Source organism: Ctenopharyngodon idella, chromosome 10, assembly GCF_019924925.1.
Source record: "Ctenopharyngodon idella isolate HZGC_01 chromosome 10, HZGC01, whole genome shotgun sequence".
NCBI classification, from domain to species: Eukaryota; Metazoa; Chordata; class Actinopteri; order Cypriniformes; family Xenocyprididae; genus Ctenopharyngodon; species Ctenopharyngodon idella.
The window spans coordinates 37,583,964-37,606,582 of record NC_067229.1 but is presented as its reverse complement, the minus strand read 5'-3'; the positions used below and the strand labels follow the sequence as shown (position 1 = coordinate 37,606,582).

Genomic DNA, 22,619 nt, shown 5'->3' with positions numbered 1-22,619 from the left:
AACTACACAATCAAAGGCTTGCAGCTTTATATGATGTTTAAAATGAATGATTTATGGCCCCATAGATGAAAAATTAATGCAACATACATGTTACAGAAAGCCTGTCTTGCTACTTGCACTCTTTTTGACAAGCGAGTTTTCCATGACCTTTCCATTAGGATTTTTAAAAACATTTTGATTCAGAGTGATTAATGAATCATTCAGATTTTTGAGCTTTGACTGATTCATTGGAAAGAACCAACTCATATAGCTGATTCAGTTTGATTTGTAAAACAAGTTTTACTCTACATGAGTAATATTTAGGCAAGGGTATGTTTTACTGTTTTACATGTATATATTCAATACACACAATTTCCAGGTTTTCCAAGACTAAACGAAAGAAATACACAAATTCATTTTGCAATAGCGATGCAGTAGTAATTCAATAATGATAATAATAATATTACATTTTTAATTACTCAAGCCCTTATTATCACTCTCAGGGCTGTGAAAGGGCTTCTGAAGGGTTAATAAAGACCACCAAAGCAAACAACTTGATTTATTTCTGAGCCACTTCTATTGAAAGCAATAATCTGATCAGTCATTAATGTGATTTTCTTCAACTCACTCTCTCTCTTTCAGTCTCTCAACGGCTCAGTTTTACAAAATGACTTTTAACACATACTGTTTTAATGTGATTAACACTAAACATCAAAATACAACTGATTTGATTTCACTTTTGTGGGAACAGAATGTCTCATCAAACTTATCTGACCAGGAGGTTAATGATTGGCCCATTAGATTAACTCACTGAGGCTGATTCCTTTGGCTTGAGTGGTAGTTTTGTTACAGTCAGTCCACTTTCATTAAGAAAAGCGGTAATTAATAAGCATATGGTTGCTTATGGAATATCACATTTCACATTCATGTGGTTGTGTTTCATAACTCATAAAAATATGATAAACACATAAGTGACAAACTACTAGAGTGATTCAGGTACATTAAATTTAAGTAGTCAATTAATCATCACATTCATCACTCACCCTCCTACACCTAAGCATTACATTATAGCTTGTCATAGTCCATCAGAGAAAATGGCAATAATATGAAAACAGTAGTTTAAAAGAGCCTAAATAACATAATAAATTTGTCAAATAACAGTGATGCATCTTATAGGAAATTTAAAGGTACAAAAGGTAATCTACAAAAGACATTGTGCAGGAGTGCACACATGTATATACTGACAAAAAAGGTTACTAAGGTGATTTGCTGGTCTAAGATGGTAGCCTGACCAAGTTGGTGCTCAGGTGGTTAAGCTGATTTACACCAGCTAGACCAGTATGAAAGTGCTCAAACCCCATTTAAAGCCAGCAAGCTGACTAACTTCACCAGCCAAGGAGAAAAGCTAAGACCAGCAAACCAGTTTAGGCTGGTATAGCCTATGCTGTTTTTTGTTTTTGTTTTGTTTTGGTTTTCAGGAGAGATAGAGTCGAATTTCGTATTTCACGAAAGACTGACAGAAAAGTATGAACTTAACAGTTATAAAAAAAAAAAAAATCGCGTCGCTCAGGTACGATTCTGTTGACCCCCCTCTTCCTCTTCCTCCTCCTCATCATTCATCAATATCAACGTCATAAATAGTCATGAACATAAATAGCTTGTTTTGTTACAGCTCGTATGTGACCAAAGTGATATGTAAAGGTGCTAATGCGATGTCCACTCTCGTGTTAGCACGTAGAGCCATCTCATGAAAAACTCTAATAAAGAGGGCAACGAGACAGGAAAACGGTGGACCAGTATGTGAGAGAACGAGGCTGTGACACGAAGGAACACACGCATGGCTTATCGTCTTTTAACCACAATGAGCTTTCAATAGTCGTATGCAATGAGTAAATACGGGGCAAACACATCAGTGTTGTTCACTAATGTGTGTTTGCACTCGGGGACTGTTTCGTGTGTGTTGGGATTGCTCTGAAGCGTATGTCACTCGCTCTCTTTTCTCGATGGCGTCTCTATATCGATAAATTCACACCTCCTGTTGATCTAATGAATGATAGTGCACACTTCTTCTGTAACTGTTGTGTGTTTTGTGGGTTATGTGAATGTCTAGGACATTATGAAGATGTGGTTTTAATCTCTCTATCTCGGAACCGTGCCGAAATGTTTCGTGCACTCTGAGTGGCTGTCTCGGGCTGTCACTCAAGCGTGCGGCCAATCATAACTGTCCTTACATGAAAACTATATTTTCACTCAGTGCATGTACAGTAGACTGTATGTTGCAAAAAAAAAAAAAAAAAAAAAAGTGAACAGAGAAAGACACCATCGAAGGGGTGCGAGAGGTGGACAACGGAGCTGTTAAGTCACTTTGGTGGCCTGTTGCAGGTAAGTGGCGACGCACAGACACTATTAGACTTTATTTTACCAGCGCAACGCCGATCTGACACTAATATACAACATCCAGGAAGCTCTAGAGATAGTGGATCTGAATCAGAAAAGCATTCCCAGTATGGTCGTGTCATCCTCTAGAAGTAGGTGCAGCGAGTCAACTTAAATGCAGCACGGAAGTTTAGGCAGAATGGTTTGACTCTAAAACCTGCTGGGAAATCCAGTTTAAAATGATAAGTGTGTTTTGTAACAAGCTGGTCTAAAATGGTCCACCAGCAACAAACCAGCTATCATACCAGTCATACCAGCTTAAGGTGGTCAAGCATGTTTTTGAAACATTATAACTGGTCTAAGAGGGTCATTAAACCGGTGGACCATCTTAGACCAGCAACAAACCAGTGATCAGTAGGTCATGCCAGCTTATGGTTTTTCCAAGTAGGTTTTTGCAACATTATAGCTGGTCTAAGATTGTCATTAAGTGCTTGAACCAGCAAAATTAAATAAACAGCTACCTGCTGGTCAAGCTGGTTTTTGGAACACAGTGACTGATCAACACTTCTCGGCCAAAAAAAATAAAATAAAAATGATATATGATATGGGTAGCCAAGTGCACAAATGAACTAGAATGTGTTTGAAGATTGTCATTAAGCGCTTGAACCAGCAAAAATAAATAAACCGCTACCTGCTGGTCAAGCTGGTTTTTGTCAACCATTACTGGCCAAAAAATATGATATGATATAGGTAGTCAAGTGCACAAATGAACTAGAATGTGTTTGAAGCATGGTACTGGTTTCTAGATGGTGGTCCATCTTAGACCATCAACAAACAAGTTATAAGTCATTAATACCAGCTTAGGCTGGTCAGCCATGTTTTTGCAACATGGTTGCTCATTTCTAGCTGGTCTAAGATGGTCATTAAGCTAGTAGACCAGCAACAAACCAGCTACCAGCTGGTCATATGAGGCGGTGAAGCTAGTTTTCAGAACATGGTAACTGGTCAACCAAGTAATTATTATAATGATGATATTATTCAAGTAAGTCCAGAACAGCCACACACTACACAAACAAACTAGATGTGTTTTGGAGCGTGGTAGCTGGTTGGTAGCTGGTCTAAGATACTAAAAAAGCTGGGAGACCAGCAACAAACCAGCTAACGTTACTGACTAGTCATGTGAGGTGGTCAAGCTGCTTTATGGAACCTTGAGACTGGTCAACCAGCTAATTATGATGATGATATAGTCCAGCTAGTTCAGAACAGCTACACACTGTTCACAAACTAACTAGATGTGTTTTGGTATGTTAGTTTGTTTTTGGCTGGTCAAGATAGTTTGTAAGCTTTGACCAGCTAGTCAAAGCTTGAAAACTATTTTGGACCAGCAGCAAACCACCTACCAGCTCCTCATAAGGTAGTAAAGCTGATATTTGGTCAACCAGCTAGAACCCAGATATAAAACACAGGTATCAAATTAGACTGTATTTTCTAACAGGACACCGACTGACTAAATGATGATGATGATGTGACACGGTAGGCCAGTGAGTCCAGCGCTGTGAACATCCACACACTGTGCACACGGGCTTCATAACAGAGCAGTCAGTGGGAACACTTGAACGCACGGAGGGGGAGGAGGGCTGCGAGAGAAAACAAACTGAGAAAATTGTTCGCCTGAAACGAAAGTACCGATACCAAGTGGCATTCGGTCCCCACCGTTACTCGTTTTCGGAGTGATCGGCGCGATTGTGATGTAGTTTTGTCGACTTCACGCTGAGGTGTCGCTCCATTCCAAGCATCCGGTAAAAATAATATAAGTGTCTGTGGGGCTACTGTACGGACGGCCAGTGCATAACTGTTCTGATGTGTCAATAAGTTTGAGGCTGGAATGAGAAGGCCCTGGCGTTTCGACTGGATTTCAGGGGTAAGTTTGCTTTCACATATGCCGCGATGACTGAAAACTTGGACATATTTTGTTTGCGAAAAGCCCCGAGTTCCGATTGATCGGGAGCTCTCGCTTAGACAGTGCGAAATACGTGCCAGTTTGTTGTGCTTCGGCATAAACAACTTTGGTGTTAGGCGTGTTTGACACCTGCTCTCACCGAACATCAGGGTTTCTGTGAAATTCACGACGATTTTAACATGTACGACCGACTGTGCGATTATTGCATATGGGTCTGCTAATGACACGTTCAGGCGAGCTAGAGCAATCTCGCATCACAGGGGCTAGCAGGCTAGCCAGCTACTTTTATTCTATCTGACTGAACGGAGCGAGAAACCCGAGCACAAAACCGTCTCATCTGAAAAGTCTGCCCTGAAAACCCCTAGTTTAAGTAATGAAAGCTTGTGGAGGGGTATCTCTCTCTGAAAATGCCCTGGCGGAGTTTGACAGGAGTGAGATTTATACTTCATCTTCCCCAAAGCAAGATGGACTCTCGGCTGTCTGTCTTGTCAGAGCCCAGATCGACATTTTGCACCGAGATGCAAACCGAGCACAGTTCAAATAAGGGGTCAAATGAGTTATGAAATGAGCACGATGGCTTAAATAATCAGAGGATATCGTCGACATGGTGCTTTGTGGAGTTCTTGATTCGGTGTTCGATAGTTGTGCAAGGAGACACACACAGAGAGCACCGCTCTCCGGCTGTACCTGAAAACGAAACGCTGCAATACTGTATATATCGTCCATCCACTCGACAAAACTGTGTCGGATTTGCTTTAATAAGACCTACGTGAACGAGCCGTAGTATGGCAAGCCTTTTAAACATTGGTTTGTTACAACTTGTATCTTTTGAAACGTTACTAGGTCTTATTGGGGCTTTTCACACTTGAAATAGTTAACCCTGGGTCAGTCTAAACCCCAGGGTAAACGAAATCCTGGGTTATCTTAATTCATGTTTCATATTGTTCATAATTTACCCGGGGTTCCACACTGTACATTCTTAAACCCTTAGCTTAACAGGTTAACATCCTTAATTCCACATTTTTGGTGTCACTGTCACTCTTTGGATGAATGCTGTATGCAAAATGTTTACATAAATGCTCTAGCATTCCGTATCCTCATGTTGTATATTGCCCTGTATTATTAAAGTTATCCTGAATGGACTTTTTGGACTATAAAGGTAAGAATGAAGTGTTCTATTCTTCACTCCAATTGTCGCATTTTCTGTCACCATTTGACATTTTTCCCTTCAAACGCTATACTGTATCATACAGTGTTTCCGTGACTTTCCAAAGCACGTGAATATGAGGCACGCATTTGGTTGTCTTATGCTAAGCATCTAGCCATAACATTCTAACAGCGCATTGTTTCACACTGAGCAAGTTTGGCACCATAATGGGGTTAACACTGCAAAAGCCATGCTAACCCTGCTCAGAGCAGAGTTTTATAACCCTGTCCCTGGGTAAAAAGCGGTGCTAATCCTGCTTCTAAATTACAAGTGTGAAACGTACCATTACTCCGGGTTAAAAGCAAGGTTTAGAATGACGAAAACCCGGGGTTAAGCACATTGTGAAAAGCCCTATTGTTTACATTCACTAGTAACTGTTCATTAGATGTAAATGCATATGGCGATAAAGGTGTTCACACTGACAGTTATATGCAGTGGAAAAGCAGCAGGAAGTTGTTCATTCGACATGAGTGATTATGACTGTTGGCAATGCAAAAAGTTGAAAAGCAAACGTGCAGCGACGCGACATCAGCAGTAGGCTGCAGCAAGTCAGTAATGTCCAGCAATTTAATTGCTCTAAGTATGAATGACCATTCACAACTATTTGTGAGGATGCTTAGCAATGAAAGGGAGTTAAGGATTTCCAAGTGTAACGAATCATTGAAAAAGATAAAATGTTAGATGGGAACTTGGTTCAATCCATCAGTTGTTGATTGGATTTTGAGATGTGAATGTTAAACTTAAAAGTGGAGGCAGATCAACGTGAGCTTGCAAGAGTTTAAGCGGGCTAAATGATTGGAGCAGTCTGGCATATGTCACCAGAGAGAAGTCTGTCATTTTCACCAGAAAATCCAGTTATGGTGTTTTGATTAAACATTACGAGGTCAGACTTTTTGAAAATGAAACGTATGCATCCGATAAATTGTTCACTATAAGATCAGTGACATGCATTCAAAAAATAGGGTGAATTTTCATTTCATGCCGACTTTAACTTAATGTAAATGTAATTTGACTTCATGCAGTGACTATGTAAAATGTAATGTAAACAATGCATGACAATTAATTGTGTGTGGATCCAAATAGCCTTGCGTTTGTGGTCTTGGCACAGATAGATGGCCACACTTGCACATGTTGATGCACAAAATGACATTGAACATTTTAGCGGTAGTGACTTTCATTATCATGTTAGGTCAACCGTAGTCTCAGCCTCAGACAGCCCGCCCATGGACCTTTTGCTGAACGTCTGATGCATATGGCACACTTAACTGGAAACACTTCAGGATTTTCAAAGTCGTCATCTGGTTGGTTGAATTCTACAGGATGTCGAGGAGACGTGTGTGTCGCGTTCTTTAATGGTCCGCCTGGAAACAAATGCTGTGACGCCAAACTCCCTTGTGGAAGAAGAACGCTGTCGTGTTTACAACTGTGAAAATGAGTGCTTACCAGGATCAACTAAATGCTGGATTTTCGAAAGTATGTCAACTTCGCGGCTCCATTGTTGCAGTAAACTTACACAAAGTTCTTGAATGAATAATTTATTAGATGTATGCCAGTCTGTTATTGTAGGGACATCGACTTTACATTTTTACGCCTTTAAACATGATGCGGAACAAAACGAACTGTGATTGGTTGTGTTACATGTCAGTCAAACGTTTTCTTGGGTGGTCCTTGGCCAATGAAAGCTGCGATAGAGTCCAGACCTTCTGCCGTCAGTCTGAAGGTCTGGCTACGCGAGACTAGGTCAACCTGAACTAAGAACGGCTACTAGCAACCAACAAGTGCAGCGACTCATGAAATGCAACAACAAAGTTGCTAGTATTAACGTGGTTTATTCATTAGATACTAGTACTAATTCCAATTAGAGATGCACCGATAGTAAATTTCTCAATTGATACCGATAGCTGATTATTCAAAATGATGTCTACCAATACTGATAGTTAGATTTTCTTAAGAACAAAAAGTGAGTTTTCACAAACACTTGTCTGTCTTCATGACAGATTTATTCAAACATACTTGTATAATTAACAGTAAATAAGTTACACTCTCTAGTGTTTTGAACAAACCGTGAATATTGGATAACTTTCCTGAGGTAAATGCAACGTTAAGTGGCATATTCACAAGCTAAGTCTTTCCGCAGTTTAAACACTGATTGAGCGATTACATGAGACATGATACATTTAAGTCGGTAAGTTGTACTGTACCTTTCAACATACCTTTTGATGTTCGTGCATGCTTTTTCGAGCTATATTAAAGTGGGAAAAAAGTCTCATGCTGCCGCTTGAACTAAGATGCCACAACGATCTGTCATGTCACATTATGAGTGTCAAAATGCTATTTATTGTTTGAATTTTCTGATAAAATGGACAGAATTTGAAAGCTCTTTGCGATTATTGGGTGGAAGGCGAGCTACAAAAAATGTTTGGTGTAGAGAAAAACCATGGACCTGGCAACCCTGTCTTCAACTACGGGTAATTCAATTCATCCATATTGGCTGATACCGATTATTGGCCGATACATTGCTGCCTCGCTAATTCCAATAAGTACTAGTGTCTAGTGTCTTTTCAGTTGCAATTGAATAGAATTTTATGGAAATCTGTGGTTCAGATATCAGATATTCATTTCCGACTAGTATATTTTTCAGTAATTGTACTTATTCGAGTTTGAATGATTCATTATGTTGTTTATTACTTACATTTGCTTGTCACTACTGGATAGTACTAGCATCTGTTGAATACGTACAAGTGACTAAATTATAGAGACTAGTCACTGTTGGAATAAGAACAAATGTCTAATGAATGAGTACTAGTATCAAATTAATAATATAAAAGATTAAATTGAAAGAGATACTAGTCACTATTGGACTATTTAGTAGTAATCTGAAAATCAATGCCTGTTCACTTGCTGAAAATCACTGTCATTGTGAATGACACTTTTGTATTAGTAACATAAAAAAAAAAAAAATAAGTATTAGTAAATATATACTAGTTAGGGAGTAAATGTTACTGCAGCTTGCCATAATTGAAGTGGATTTAATTAATTCAATGTATACTGTGAGCAGTGTCATAACTTTATACTTCCATCAATAACACCAAAGATGCCACCGTAGTTTGAAGCTGAAGCGGTGCACGTATGCCTCTAACTAATCAAATCCGCAACACAGTTAAAATGTCGTTGACCGATGAGGTCGGACTTGGGACAGCGTTATTTGGTGCATTTGGCTTTGCTTTCAACGTTTTATTCCTGTACTGAGGGCACAGTGTGTTTTTTTTTTGTTTTACTTTGTAGGTCATCTTCATCGCATGATACAGCCTGACTGACAGATCCATCCTCATCTTTCAAATACCGTATTTCCATATTCTGTGGCTCTGTAAGTACACCTTCACTTCATGCCATGTGTTTTTCCCTTTCATCAGTTGTTATATCTCTTAAATTCTCAGTCTAATTGGGATCTGATGCCTTAACATCACGGATCAAACACTCATTACATCACAGATTTTAAGCTCGTGTCTGTACATAATCACCTGCTTATTGGGTTGTGCTCAATCCGAGATAAAACACATATTCATTCTTCAACCTTTTATCATGCAAAGAGCCAGTCTGTTCAAACATGGTCTACTTTCCTGATTGACTGCATTAATAACAAATTGTACTTTTGATAATCATATAACGGCATATTATAAAATCCATAGCAAGTCATTCATTTTTTTTATTTTAAAAGGTAATACAGAAATTGTTTTCAAATGTGAGATATTATGAAATGCCAAAAGTGAATGAATTTAAGGAAAAGTTATTGATCAAATTGTGATACTCATCAATTTTCTAAGATTTAACAAGTATATAACAATATTCATCATCATGTACTTTAAGACCAGCAAAAGCGATTTCCTTTAATTAATGTTTCTTCAGATCCGTTGAACCCTAATTAAGAATTAATGAATTTTTAATGGTTTTCGATGTTGGTCAAATTTAACCTAAGGATAACAGGTGAACGCAGTTTCTTAGGACACGACACAAGGAGGGTTAAAGAGCAATTGAAGTTTGTATGATTGTGCTATTCAAGGTTTTGTTTTCTTCTAGTTAATAGTTTGATAATGCAAATCCAAGTTCACTGTTGATATTTACATATGAATACCAAAACTGCTGTTGTTTTTTTAACCTTTCCACTTACACAGTATCATCAAACTGTAGCTTTGCATTCTATTCATCAAAAGTGCATCATTAAAGTTTGATTTCATTATTTCTGCTGGTAAGTATCATGGTCATTTTTTAAAATAATTTTGTATGATTTAGATATTATTTAGGTAATAATATTATACCCTTAATCCATTACACATGTACAATTTTAGTTGGTAAATTATTAAGTACTTAGTTTAAATGTATATAAATATATAAAGATAGTATGTAATATAAATAAGCTTTAGAATCACTTAACTTTAAAAATGAGTACATGTGAATATATCATCAACTGGATAAACTTCACAACACTGATATAGCAAGATGTTTTCTTTTAATTGTCCTCTTTCATAGACATCTCTTTTCTTCTTGCTATGTAAATTCGTTTAAATTCTTAATATTTTTCAATCTCGTAATATTCTGTGGAAGAGAGAAGTGAATGTGATTGGCTGTTCGCTACTGATGTCACACTTTCATGTGCACATGCTCCATAGTTATTCATAAACTCAGGATCAAAGCCTGAGTTGACAGAGAAAGTTGATGATCAGCGTCATGGTACCAACAAAGCATGATTGGATTGGTTTGGTTTTGTCAACCTGAAACTAATCCTTAAACCCTGAGTTTGTTCAACTACCATTATGGTACGAGCCCCAAAATATTAGAATATTGTTTTATGTAAAGCATCCTTGAATATACTTGAGACTTAAAGCCACATTTTTGGTCTATATAACTGCATTTTGACAGATCAGGAACTTTGCCACACCTCTGCAGTTTAAAAGTCCCACTATCCTGTCTGAAAATCTTTACATTTTGACCTTTTTATTGATCGTCAAGGTATATCTTTAGAAGTTAAAATGATTTTACATTACAGTCTTTTAGACAACATTAAGGTATCAAGGTGCCACAACTTCGTTAAGGTATTAAAGGATTAGTTCACTTCACTTTCCTGATAATTTACTTACCACCATGTCATCCAAGATGTTTATGTCTTTCTTTCTTCAGTCGAAAAGAAATTAAGGTTTTTGAGGAAAACATTCCAGGATTTTTCTCCATATAGTGGACTTCAGTGGGGTACAACGGGTGGAAGTTCCAAATTGCAGTTTCAGTGCAGCTTCAAAGGGCTCTATACGATCCCAGCTGAGGAATAAGGGTCTTGTCTAGCGAAACGATCGGTCATTTTCTAAAAAAAAAATAAAAAAAAATGGATATACTTTTTAACCACAAATGCTTGTCTTGCACTGCTCTGCGATCCATGACGTAATCATGTTTGAAAGGTGACGTGTGAAGTAGGTGGAAGTACTGCAGTAGGGCGAACATTTTCTCCTCCAACTTTAAAATCATCCGACATTGTTGTTTTACCTTTTTTTGAAAAGGGAGTTTGGCTTAGTCTTTGTACGTTCACTTTGTAGACACTGGATCTGTACTTTCAGCTGTCACACGTGACTTTTTAAATGTGATTACGTCATGTGTGGCGGATAGCAGAGCTAGTGCAAGACGAGCAATTGTGGTTAAAAAGTATACACATTTTTATTTATTTTTTTAGAAAATGACCAATCGTTTCACTAGATAAGGCCCCTATTCCTCGGCTGGGATCGTGTAGAGCCCTTTGAAGCTGCACTGAAACTGCAATTTGGACCTTCAACCCGGTGAATCCCACTGAAGGCCACTATATGGAGAAAAATCCTGGAATGTTTTCCTCAAAAACCTTTAAATTTCTTTTCAACCCAAGAAAGAAAGACATGAACACCTTGGATGACATGGGGGTGAGTAAATTAACAGGAAATTTTAATTCAGACGTGAACTAATCCTTTAAGGTATCAAGGTGATACAACACGTACCTGTTTGTCAGTATCTACCCTATTAAGCGTTATGTTTGCTGTTCAAATAGAGCAGTTTAGACTACATTCATATTAAAGTTATGATTAATGTCATGCACCAGGGATACAATCAGATAAATATACCCATTTGTTTAATCTTTGATGGCTAAAAGATATAGAATAGAATCGATAGCTTTAAATATATACAGGTTTCTTGGAAGAATAACTTTTTTAACTGCAAACCTGTTGTTGCAAGTCCTGTATCCCTTTCTTGATTCAGTGAAGGTTCAAAATGAATCAAACTCTTGTTTCATTCAAATTTGAGAAATTTAGATAAAATTAGTTTTTGTAAGAAGTCCTTGCATGGCAAGTACATGAGAGCATATAAGACAGGAATGTCAGAGAATCCATGCAAACATAAAACACATGCGGGAAGTAGGGCTGCACGATATTGGAAAAAACTGACATTGTGATATTTTGTTTTTCTGCAATATATTGCGATATAAAAAAAATAGGATGATTGGGGTGTTTTTTTAGGTGAGTGGGTACACATAGAAAATAATGAACAAATTACAAGCACAGATATAATAGAACAAAGATACAAATGAAATAAATAGTGCTTTATATTTTTCAGGTAAGTCTAACAGTATTCTGTTACAGAAATTGAATAAACAAATGTAAAATAACACTGCATATTCTCACTGTATAAATTAAACATAATTAATCTGTGTTAAGTGATTTTTCTTTTTGTCTTTTGTTGATTGATTAACATTAACGACACAGAAAGCAGCAGGGGCATCTGTAACTTTAAGACTGAATGCGCGGCGCAGCTCTAAAATACTGTTACACATCCGGTTTTCTTTCTCAATTGTTTCAATCACCTAAGCCATAATCAATTGTGTTTATGAGGATAGTCGATCTTTTACGTGCATTTTGACAATTTTTTGTCATATATGTGTCCTTTCAGGCACAAATAGATGTGGAAGAGAACGGCATTCTGTGTTTACGTGCATCTGCAGGCTCTGTGTATGCGCACAGAAAACAGCAGCAAGTTCAGAATTGAGTTCTCTTTCGCGTCTTTGTGCGCTCAAATGCTTTAAAATTTCTTGAATGTTTAAACTGACAGGAACTAAAACATGTTCAAATGATAAACTTTCATTGAATGATGGTTAAACTTTGCAATTAATAAGAGAATCATGTGAACCGTGGTGTCTGGTCCATATGGATTAACAAACCCTATACTAGATATCGCACATCCTGCGATGTGACTATCACGGATGTGTACATAGCGATTTCGATGCTAAAACGATATATCGTGCAGCCCTAGCAGGAAGGGTAAAAACTTATATTGTAATGTCTCTTTCAAGATTTCCAATTTTATTTCATCATGTTGCCTGAACTGTAAACAAAGCATTCACTTTTCACTCATATTTCTTTTGACAGTAATGTTATTTACACCATAGAGGCAGAAACACAGTTAATCATAGAATTGGTTTACTCTAATCAACAGCTTGCTACTAGAACATTCTTTTAATATTAATTTTAATGTATATTTACATTCACATAACCATGAATCACAGTATTATCCATATATTTTAGAAGATGTTTGTGATGACAGTCGTCCCATGTGAATTCATTTTTTTTTTTTTTTTTTTCAACATGCTTTTTATTCTCATTTGATAATTTAAAGTCCCCCTGAAATCACAATTTAAGTTTTTTAGCTTTTAGTATGAATATGTTAGCCTTAAGGTTATGAATAAGCTGGTGTGTTCCAAAACAATGACAAAATTCTCATTTAGGAGATAGAAGCATTCAAAACTTACAGTCTCTCATTTCCGCTAAAATGGATCATGGATTTTCATGACATCACATCACACTTCAGTTTCTCGTCAAATCTTCGGTCCAATCAAATGCTCTCTAGAATCTGAAGTCCCACCTCCTCCTACACTCTTACAGACGCTGAAGCCTCGGCTGAAATCGGTCATTTATTCACACATTTACTAGTTTCTACATGGTGAATGGCACATAGTGCACTATATAGAGAATAGGGAACTATTCAGACAGTGTAAATATGCTTTCCATTGACGTGAATGAAGTCCGTTTTCGCGTTAGTTTCACATTATCGCGAGCAGCACAGTCTGCTCTGCCCCAGAGACACAAGAGCACAGAGCGGATCATATGCATGAGTCGGCACAGACCACAAAAGGTATCGGACCTATTTGAATTCTGCACAGAATGCTGTATATAAGCGATATAAAGGACATTATGAGGAGAAACGGTTAGAGATTACAAGGAAACTGAGGTTTTACAGAGTCTATTGGCTCTGGCCGAGCTGTAACATAAACTAAACGCTATTGGCTATTTAAAAAAAGGGGCGGGGCTGTTCGATATATCACCCTGTCTTCCTGTTTCAGTTGAAATTACATCAGCACATTGAATAATGCTGCGTGTTCCAACACTCTTCAGTGGGCCTTTAAGCTCCTGTTATGTCTATTTTATTGCACTTTATCAAGCCGTCACTCAGTAATAGGGGCTATTGCCACTCAGGCTGAACACCCATTAGTGCATATAGTAACCGGTCATAACGGGAGAACTGCTGTCCTGCAAGACTTGATTGGTGTCATTCAAATGGCCGATGTACAATTTTTATCTGATTTATGAAGCTTTACAGTGCTTAATTTTTCCTTTTAGGAAAAGAATTGGCATTCCCATAAATTAAACTTCTGTCATCATTTACTCACCTTCATGTTGTTCCAAACCCGCAAAAGCTTTTCTGTGGACCATAAAAAGAGATGAATGTCATATGAACGACTTAGTACTGTATGCTTTCGTTGTATGGAAAAGTACAACATTAACATCCTCAAAATGTTTCCTTTTGTGTGCCCACAGGAAAAAATGGATTTGAAATTGCGCAAATGATGGTTTTGAAGTGGAAAAAATGTACATGATTAAGTCAACTATTCATTTACTCTAAATTTATTAGCAAACAATTAAATATGCTAACGTTTACAGATTTTTCTATTTTCTTTCGTTTCATTTCGTTTTGCTTTCTGCATAACAAATCATTAGATTAATTGCAGTTATTTTACTCTGGTGACAGTCATAGTTATAGTCATAGCAACAAAGTGACAAATCTGCATAGTTTTGTGAAATATTTTGGTAACATTTTTTAAAATAAGGTCCCATTAGTTAACATTAGTTAAACCATTAACTAACAATGACTCAATGAGCAATGCATTTGTTACAGTATTTAATTTTTATTAACATTAGTTAATACATGTTGAAATTAACATTAACCAAAAACTGCTCTTTAATTTCTCAAGAGCAATTTTTGAAGGGTACACAAATAATAAAGCCAAAATTTTACTTATAAGGATGTATGTAACGTTACACAGAAGAAAACCTTACTACTATTATTATTGTAGCATAGAGACTGTGCCATTATGCTCAATGTTTCTCTTTGGTTCAATGAAAAAACTGACTAAATTGACCAAAATATTCTTCTTCACAACCATTTATTTATTGCAATATTTTTGAAGTTGTTTACAGCCAAGTCACCAAAATACGATGAATACATATTGAGCAAAACCCAACACACAACAGTAAATCTATTAGCCTTATTACAGTTCACACATATTCTTATCACAATGTTAGTTGTAGTTGGTGTGGGTGACTTAGTATCCAACAAGCTATCGTTAACAACCTACCAAACAAGCTAGGTAACATTATAATCGCTAACATAGCGGACTCACGGAAAAAATACATCAGTTATCATCATTTTTTTTGTTAAGACTAGTTACTCAGCATCTTCTGTATTAAAGAGAAAATAATCACTTCATCTGATGTTTTTGAATAAAATAGCCTTGACACCCTACTTACTGGAGTTCCTCAACTACTGTCTGAAGAACTGTTCTCTCCCGCGACCGGTCTTGTGTGCGTGAAGGTGACGTGCACGGTGGACCAAACCACTGTTGGGCAAGGGAGGGGTGACTCAAAATGTTTCTAAACTTAAAACGCCCAATTGTGTTTGTATTGTTTTACTACTTACACAATTATTTTAAGTATATATCATTTATTTACAATACTTAAATTGGTTTTTAATTATATTTTTTGGGGGGGACAGCACTCAGATGGGGGGGTCCCGATCCCTCCGAGCCCCCCGTGATTTACGTCCCTGACATTAACTGAGATTTATAAATGCTTTAAGCCCAAAGTACACTTCGGCCGTCCGCATGACATAATTTTCGTCATCAGGAGGGTCCGCGGACGTCCGCACACCCAGCCCTATTTTTGAGAACGCACAGACGGTCCGCATACAACAGCACATGTGCGAGTGACTTGAGTGCTTGGGGAAAAAAAATCCACTAGATTGTGCGCACGCGTCGAACGTATCTTTCCTCATACTGTTTTTGAAGAAAATCTCTCTTGTGTTGAATTTAGTTAACACGACAATAACGCATTAACAGTTAAAAAATAGCGACATTAAAGCAGGCTCTATTTGCCCCTATGAATCACCTGTAGTTCAAGCCAGGGTTGCCAGGTCTGCGTTTTATTTATTGTTTTAAATCTAACATTATTTGTAGCGCCTCCCATCCAATAATCACAAAGAGCTTTGTTCTTTGTTACTTCTGATAAGAAATAAAGTGTCAGTTTTCAAGTTCTGTCCATTTTATCTTAAATTTCAAATAATAAATGGCATTTTGACCGTTTAAATGTGACGTGACAGGTCGCTGTTGCACCTCAGTTCAAGCGGCAGCATGAGTCTTTTCTTCCACATTAATACAAGTTGTATCTCGAAAAACATGCATGAACATCATGTTGAAAGATACAGTACAACTTACTGGAATGTATCATGTCTCATGTAATCACTTGATCTGTGTTTCGCAGAAAGACGTCAATAAAACAGCTTGTGAACAATGTCACATAACGTCAGGAATGTTTTCCTATGTTCACAGTTCATTAGTTGGCTATAAAAAAAAATAAATAAATAAAAAAACACTAGAGAGGAGCTTATTTACTGTTAATGATATGTTTGAATTTGCCATGATGACAGACAAGTGTTTACGAAAACTACATTATGTGCAAGTTTTATACAAACATTTCAGTTTTTATTTGAGTGTAATTATTATATCTGCAAATAAATAGCAGCTGAATATAACACCTCTGTTGTTAATTGTAACCTCTAATATTATATTGTGCCAAATGAGAGGGTTCCCTGTATAGTTTGCAGCATTATTTGGGAGAGATCTTTCTGTGGAGTTTTTCAGATTAATCACATTGTTTTTAGTACAATACAGAATCCAATTTTTGGATTTAATTTACCAACATATATTCTAACATATAGTTAGGATCAGTGATACTATTTTTCCACAAACAGCATAAATGGGTCTTTTTACATGGAAATATATAGCTGCCTTTAAAATACTTCTTGTCCTTGGCATGAAAAAGCATGAAAACATCTGGGCTAAATGACATTTACATCCACTAATAACCTGCTATTTTTTGAGTTCTCACATTAACATTGTTGAATGAACGTGCAAGACCTCGTCTAGCATCAGCATTTGTTCAGTCCTGTAACTGAATTAACAGCAAGAGGGCAGCAGACACAAGCTATGGACAACCTTCCAGAAGATTTCTGCTGCTAATGCAGTGTCTAGAAACATTGTACTCCCAATTTCAGATCCATTCTGGATCCTGTGTGCAGTTAATGTAACACATGATAATTGAGGCACATGAGTTAGGAAACAGTCTAGCTAGAAGTGAGCTGGTATGTAAAGTTTCATGGTGATGTGACTGGGTGTGTGTGTGTGTGTGTTCCCCTTCCTGTTTGCGTGCATGCGGCGAACGTGTGCGATATGTGTGCTTTGGTCCTATTGGAGAGGAGAGAGTTAGTGTATGTGAAGGTCACATGTACAGTAGAGCTGCACCGGTGCTGCAGATGCAGAAGAACAGTGCTGAGATAGACAGGGAACCCTGTGTCCGCTCTCCATCAGCGAACACTGCGCCGCACTGCACTCGACAGCATGCCTGTTTTTTTCTTGAACTAACAAAGCACACAGGAACACACTGTACATTGAATCTGCGCTGAATCAACAGTGTTTTAAGTCTCCTTATCCACAACTAATAATGCTTAGATTCACCCCACTTGATTTATGGCCATATTAAAAATACATTATTATAGTCTTGGCTTTTTTATAATCTTATGATGGCCATCAAATTATATTTACAGACTATGGCTGCCTTTCTGTCTCCTCAATATTTTTTTCCTTGTTGTAACCAATTACACATTTCACCTTTAAATTAACTACCAGGCAATGTAATTATCAGTGTGTCATGGCCTCTTCCTGTCCTATAGTGTATTAAATGATGTTGAAGAGCATTAAGGGCCGTTTTTGACCTCTGACCTTTGCCCTCATCAGGGTCAGCAGCAGTATGAAGGGTGGAGGTGGAGGGAAAGAACCTCCGGTGGAGGGAGAGGTCAGCGGAAAGCGGCCCAAACGCAAGTGTCTGCAGTGGCACCCACTGCTGGCCAAGAAAGCCCCAGACTTCTCTGAGGAAGAGGAGGAGGAAGATGAAGAAGAGCTGGAGAAGGTGAATGATTACTCAAACTACAACGCATTAACTCTGCCATTAGGGTTTTGTTCATCACGGCAGTTGCTCTTTAAAGACCAGAAGTCTGTAAAATGAGAGTTTTGTGGCTTTTGGCTCATGTGTTTTGAGGTCATCTGTATGCTGGTGTACTTCTAAACATTGACAAAATCTGCAATTTAAACGTTTAAAGTTATTTTACATTACCGTTCAAATGGTTGGGACTGGTAAGTTTCTTTTCTGTTTTTGAAAGACTTATCTTATGCTCACCAAGACAGCATTTTATTTGATCAAAAATACAGTAAAAACTGTAATATTGCAAAATATTACTACAATTTAAAATAAGTTTTCTATTTGAATATGTTTTAAAATTAAATTTATCCATGTGATGCAAAGTTGAATTTTCAGTGTCACATGATCCTTCAGAAATCATTCTAATATGCTGATTTGGTGCTCAAGAAACATTTCTGATTATTATCAGTGTTGAAAACAGTTGTGCTGCTTAATATTTTTGTGGAAACTATGACACTTTTTTTCAGGATTCTTTGATGAATAGAAAGTTTAAAAGAACAGCATTTATTTCAAATTAAAAATCTTTAGTTGCAAAATGTAACATTACTAATGTCTTTACTATCAATTTAATGCTTCTTTGAAGAATAAAAGTATTTATCTTACTGATCCTAAACCTTTGAATGTATATTGAGAGATATATAGACAGAAATTTGCCCAATAAAATATTTTTTAGAAAGAGAATAATCAATATCAAATAGCAATAGCATGTAGCAAATCATGATTCATTAGATTAACTTTAGCTGGGCTAAACTAAGGTTATTAAAAATAGATGTGCCATTTCCACCCAGTCTCTTTCAGTTTCAGAAATGCATCAGTACAGGTATAGAATCATGTGCCAAAGCTTATATATCAATTATTAATTATTTTACGGAGAAAGTACAAAAATCAAACTACCTTGGGTAGTTTTCTTGCAGTTCAAATGCAGGAGAGAACTGCAGTGGGTTTGTGAGTTTATGAAAAGCTAATAATTAAGCAAATCATTAAAATGTAAAATTAAAATGATTTTAAAATAAAAACACGACTGACAAAAAAGTTTGGGAATCCTTTGGTTAATGTGAAGCGATCCATATGGATTGTTTCATTTTAATATCTTACTGTGGTGAAATATTGCAGCAAAAATGTGTGAATAGACCTTGATTTTATCTTAGTGTAGCTTTGTCCACTGTTGCTGTTGAAATTAACCAGGTCCCTGTATGACTCTTTCCAATTTTTTCCCCCACTTTTCACCCCAGGAGCCAGTGTTATGTGCAGAGAGCAGAGCTCAGGAGGGAGAGTGTGGCGGGATGGAAGATGACAGTGAAGAATACTCCTCTGAGCAGCGGGCTCGCCGGCCCATGAACGCCTTTCTGCTGTTCTGCAAACGCCACCGCTCGCTGGTCCGACAGGAGCATCCGCGACAAGACAACCGGGGGGCCACTAAGATCCTGGCAGACTGGTGGGCCGTACTGGACCCCAAAGAAAAACAGAAATACACAGACATGGCTAAGGAGGTAAAAAGGAGGCAGACCACACACTATAAGTCCCTTGTTTTTTTTGTAGTGATAACAATTGAAAGTGTTAAACTCTTATCTAACATAAAATTGACTTTAGCTGCTTGAAAAGACAGCAGGAAAAAAACATATAAAACAAATAAATAGGCTTATCAGTTGTTGGAAAGGATGAGAAAAATGTCAAAGGCTGATGTGAATCTTAACATGTTTAAATTATTATTTGATGGTATGTTTTGTCTGACACAGTACAAGGATGCGTTCATGAAAGCTAACCCTGGTTACAAATGGTGTCCTGCTACCAATAAGCCGGTAAAAAGTCCCTCCCACTCTGTGAGTAACGCCCGCAAGAAGGTCTGGTCTCTTCCCTCCAACCCTAGTAAGGATCCTTCAGTTGCCAAAAAACAGGCCAAAACTGACAGCACACCTCAGCTCAACTTCGCCATGGCAGGTAGGAACAAAACAAGCACCTGATTGTGTACATACATACACTGCTGTTTTTGAAAGTATTCTTTATTATTACAATTTAAAGTAACAATTTTATATTTGAATGTATTTTAAAAAGTATGTGATGGCAAAGCTGAATTTTCAGCATCATTACTCCAGTCTTCAGTGTCACATGATCCTGCAGAAATCATTCTAATATGGTGCTTAAGAAACATTTCTTATTATTATCAATGTTTAAAACAGCTGAGCTACTTAATATTTTTGTGGAAACTGATAAAATATTTCAGGATTCTTTGATGAATAAAAAGTTCAAAAGAACAGCATTTATTTGAAATAGAAATCTTTTGTAACATTTTTTTTTTGATCAGTTTAATGCATCTTTGCTGAATAAAAGTGTTAATTTCTTACAAAAAAAATCTTATACAACCCCAAACTTTTTAACAGTGGTGTACATATTCCTTCCATGCATTCCATGACACTGGATCACTGGTTGTTTAACTGTATTGTCGAGCATTTCTTAACATCTTTTCCCTCCGCTGTGTTTATAGATCCCAATAAGATGGGGGGCCTAAGCATGCTGCTGTTAGCTGGGGAGCATGCACTGACCGCCAGAGAGGTACAGTAACATCATTTTAATACATATGAAAATAACCTTTCAGCCCAAGTACCACCTTTGTTCAAATCAAAACACTCAAAACTGTTCTGTGAATGCAAACTTAAGGACTGCATGACGTAATGCCATATTTTGATTAAAATTAGAGATGCTTATTACCATACCATTATTGGATGATTATGAATATTTAATTGTGCATGCTCATGCATGCTATTTTTATATTTAGAATACCTTTGTCGTCATCTAACTCTTACTAAAAGTTAAGGCCTTCTGAAATGAAGCTGTGGGTTTTTGTAAGAAAAATATCCATATTTAAAACTTTAATAAGCTAAAAAAAACTAGCTTCCGTCAGATGACCATACGCATACTTCGCAAACCAACTTGCGCCACAAAATTAACCCCTGAAGCGATGTATGATGCAGGATGCAGGAGTAGTGCAGTGGTTCTCAAACTGGGGTACGCATACCCCTGGGGGTACGTGAGGTCACTGAGGGGGTACGCGAACAAAATGCCAAATTTTGCCATTCTTTTAATTCTTCCCCACCTTAAAATATCATTAAAACCGAGCATGTATTTCTAACAAGCACAATGCCGTAAATACATGACATCCAATCAAAATACCACATCTCAAAACTGACTGCATCCATTTCCACATAAGCAGCGTGCATATGGGTGCCCTTTAGGTTGCGTGCATAGTCTGCTGCCTTAGCAAATTGCGCTATTACTGCCGTTCTCAACAGTGTACCTGTAGATTTAGCACTTACTAGCATGAAGAACAAAAATAGTCTGGCACAGAAAGTGCATAGAGATCAATTTAAGATTTAAACTCATGATACAAAACATACCTTTTGTGAGTTCTTGTTGAAAATATTATACGAGCAAGAATGCAATTCCAAATATCCACACGATTGCAAATGTGACATTTTACAACAGTTTAACAAACAAAAAGTGATATTCTTCACAGTATTTTTAGTATTTGCTCTATTTTGCAACGAAATAATAGTTCCAACGAAAGCCACAGCAGAACCACAACACACAGTTCTGTTTCGTAAACGAATCTGCGGCTTTGAACGAATCGTTCGTGAAAGTTATTGATTCAATGATTCATTCATAAATTCAGCCACTTGTTTCGTTACTGAATGAATGACACGATGACTCGCGCATGAAGACAGTGACTTACCTCCACCTACTGGCGGTTTTAGTATATAAAAGAATCACTTTTCACGTTATCATCGTTGCATATTTCTCTATTGAACATTTTTTATTTATTTAAAACATCATTAATGTTGTAAAGGTATTTATAAAGATTAAAAAATGCACTGGAAAGTCAATTTAGGGGGCAAAGATTGTACCTTAATGGAAAAGGTGCAGTCTAAGTGGAAGAGAGGGCCGGGGCTACGCAGAAGGATGGTGAATGCCTCAGGGGGTACTCCACTCTAAAAAGCTTGGGAACCACTTGGAGTAGCGTAAGCTCAGACGCCTCTCACGGTTCAAACAAATAAGGCTGGGAAACAAACTCAGGCTACTCTTTTCTTATGTCAAAATCCTCTGACATTTCTCTTTAAAATGTCTCGTTTTACACTTCTAATTCGTGACCGGTGTTTTGTTTTGCTCTATCCTCTGCGCTCCCGCGTTCGTCATTACGTCATGCATCGGGTCAGCGGTTACTCTTCCACCGCAAATCGATGCGTACGGCCATCTGCCAGAAGCTAGTTATTATAGTTAATAAAGTTTTAAATATGGATATTTTTCTTACAAAAACCTATCGCTTTGCTTCAGAAGGATTTTATTACCCCCTGGAGCTGTATGGATTATTTTTTTTATGATGGATGGATGCATTTTTTGGGGCTTTAAAATCCAGCCCCTTTCACTACCATTATAAAGCTTGGAAGAGCCAGGA

The 22,619-nt window shown here is 37.3% G+C and overlaps 1 protein-coding gene across 7 annotated transcripts in view; it reads left to right on the top strand.

The window, feature by feature from the left end:
* Positions 1-2,093: 2,093 nt before the first annotated feature.
* LOC127520734 (HMG box transcription factor BBX) overlaps positions 2,094-22,619 on the top strand; it is a 44,161-nt gene continuing 23,635 nt past the window's right edge. For 3 of the 7 annotated variants that reach the window (XM_051909244.1, XM_051909241.1, XM_051909238.1), the window contains exons 1-6: positions 3,930-4,276; positions 8,808-8,889; positions 17,932-18,103; positions 19,405-19,662; positions 19,909-20,110; positions 20,655-20,722. In XM_051909244.1, the coding sequence (XP_051765204.1) occupies positions 17,945-18,103; positions 19,405-19,662; positions 19,909-20,110; positions 20,655-20,722 (687 nt within the window). In that variant the 5' untranslated portion in view covers positions 3,930-4,276; positions 8,808-8,889; positions 17,932-17,944. Of the gene's footprint in view, positions 2,362-3,927; positions 4,277-8,807; positions 8,890-17,931; positions 18,104-19,404; positions 19,663-19,908; positions 20,111-20,654; positions 20,723-22,619 lie in introns of those variants that run through there. The other 4 variants (XM_051909239.1, XM_051909245.1, XM_051909242.1 and 1 more) reach the window with 4 other exon arrangements.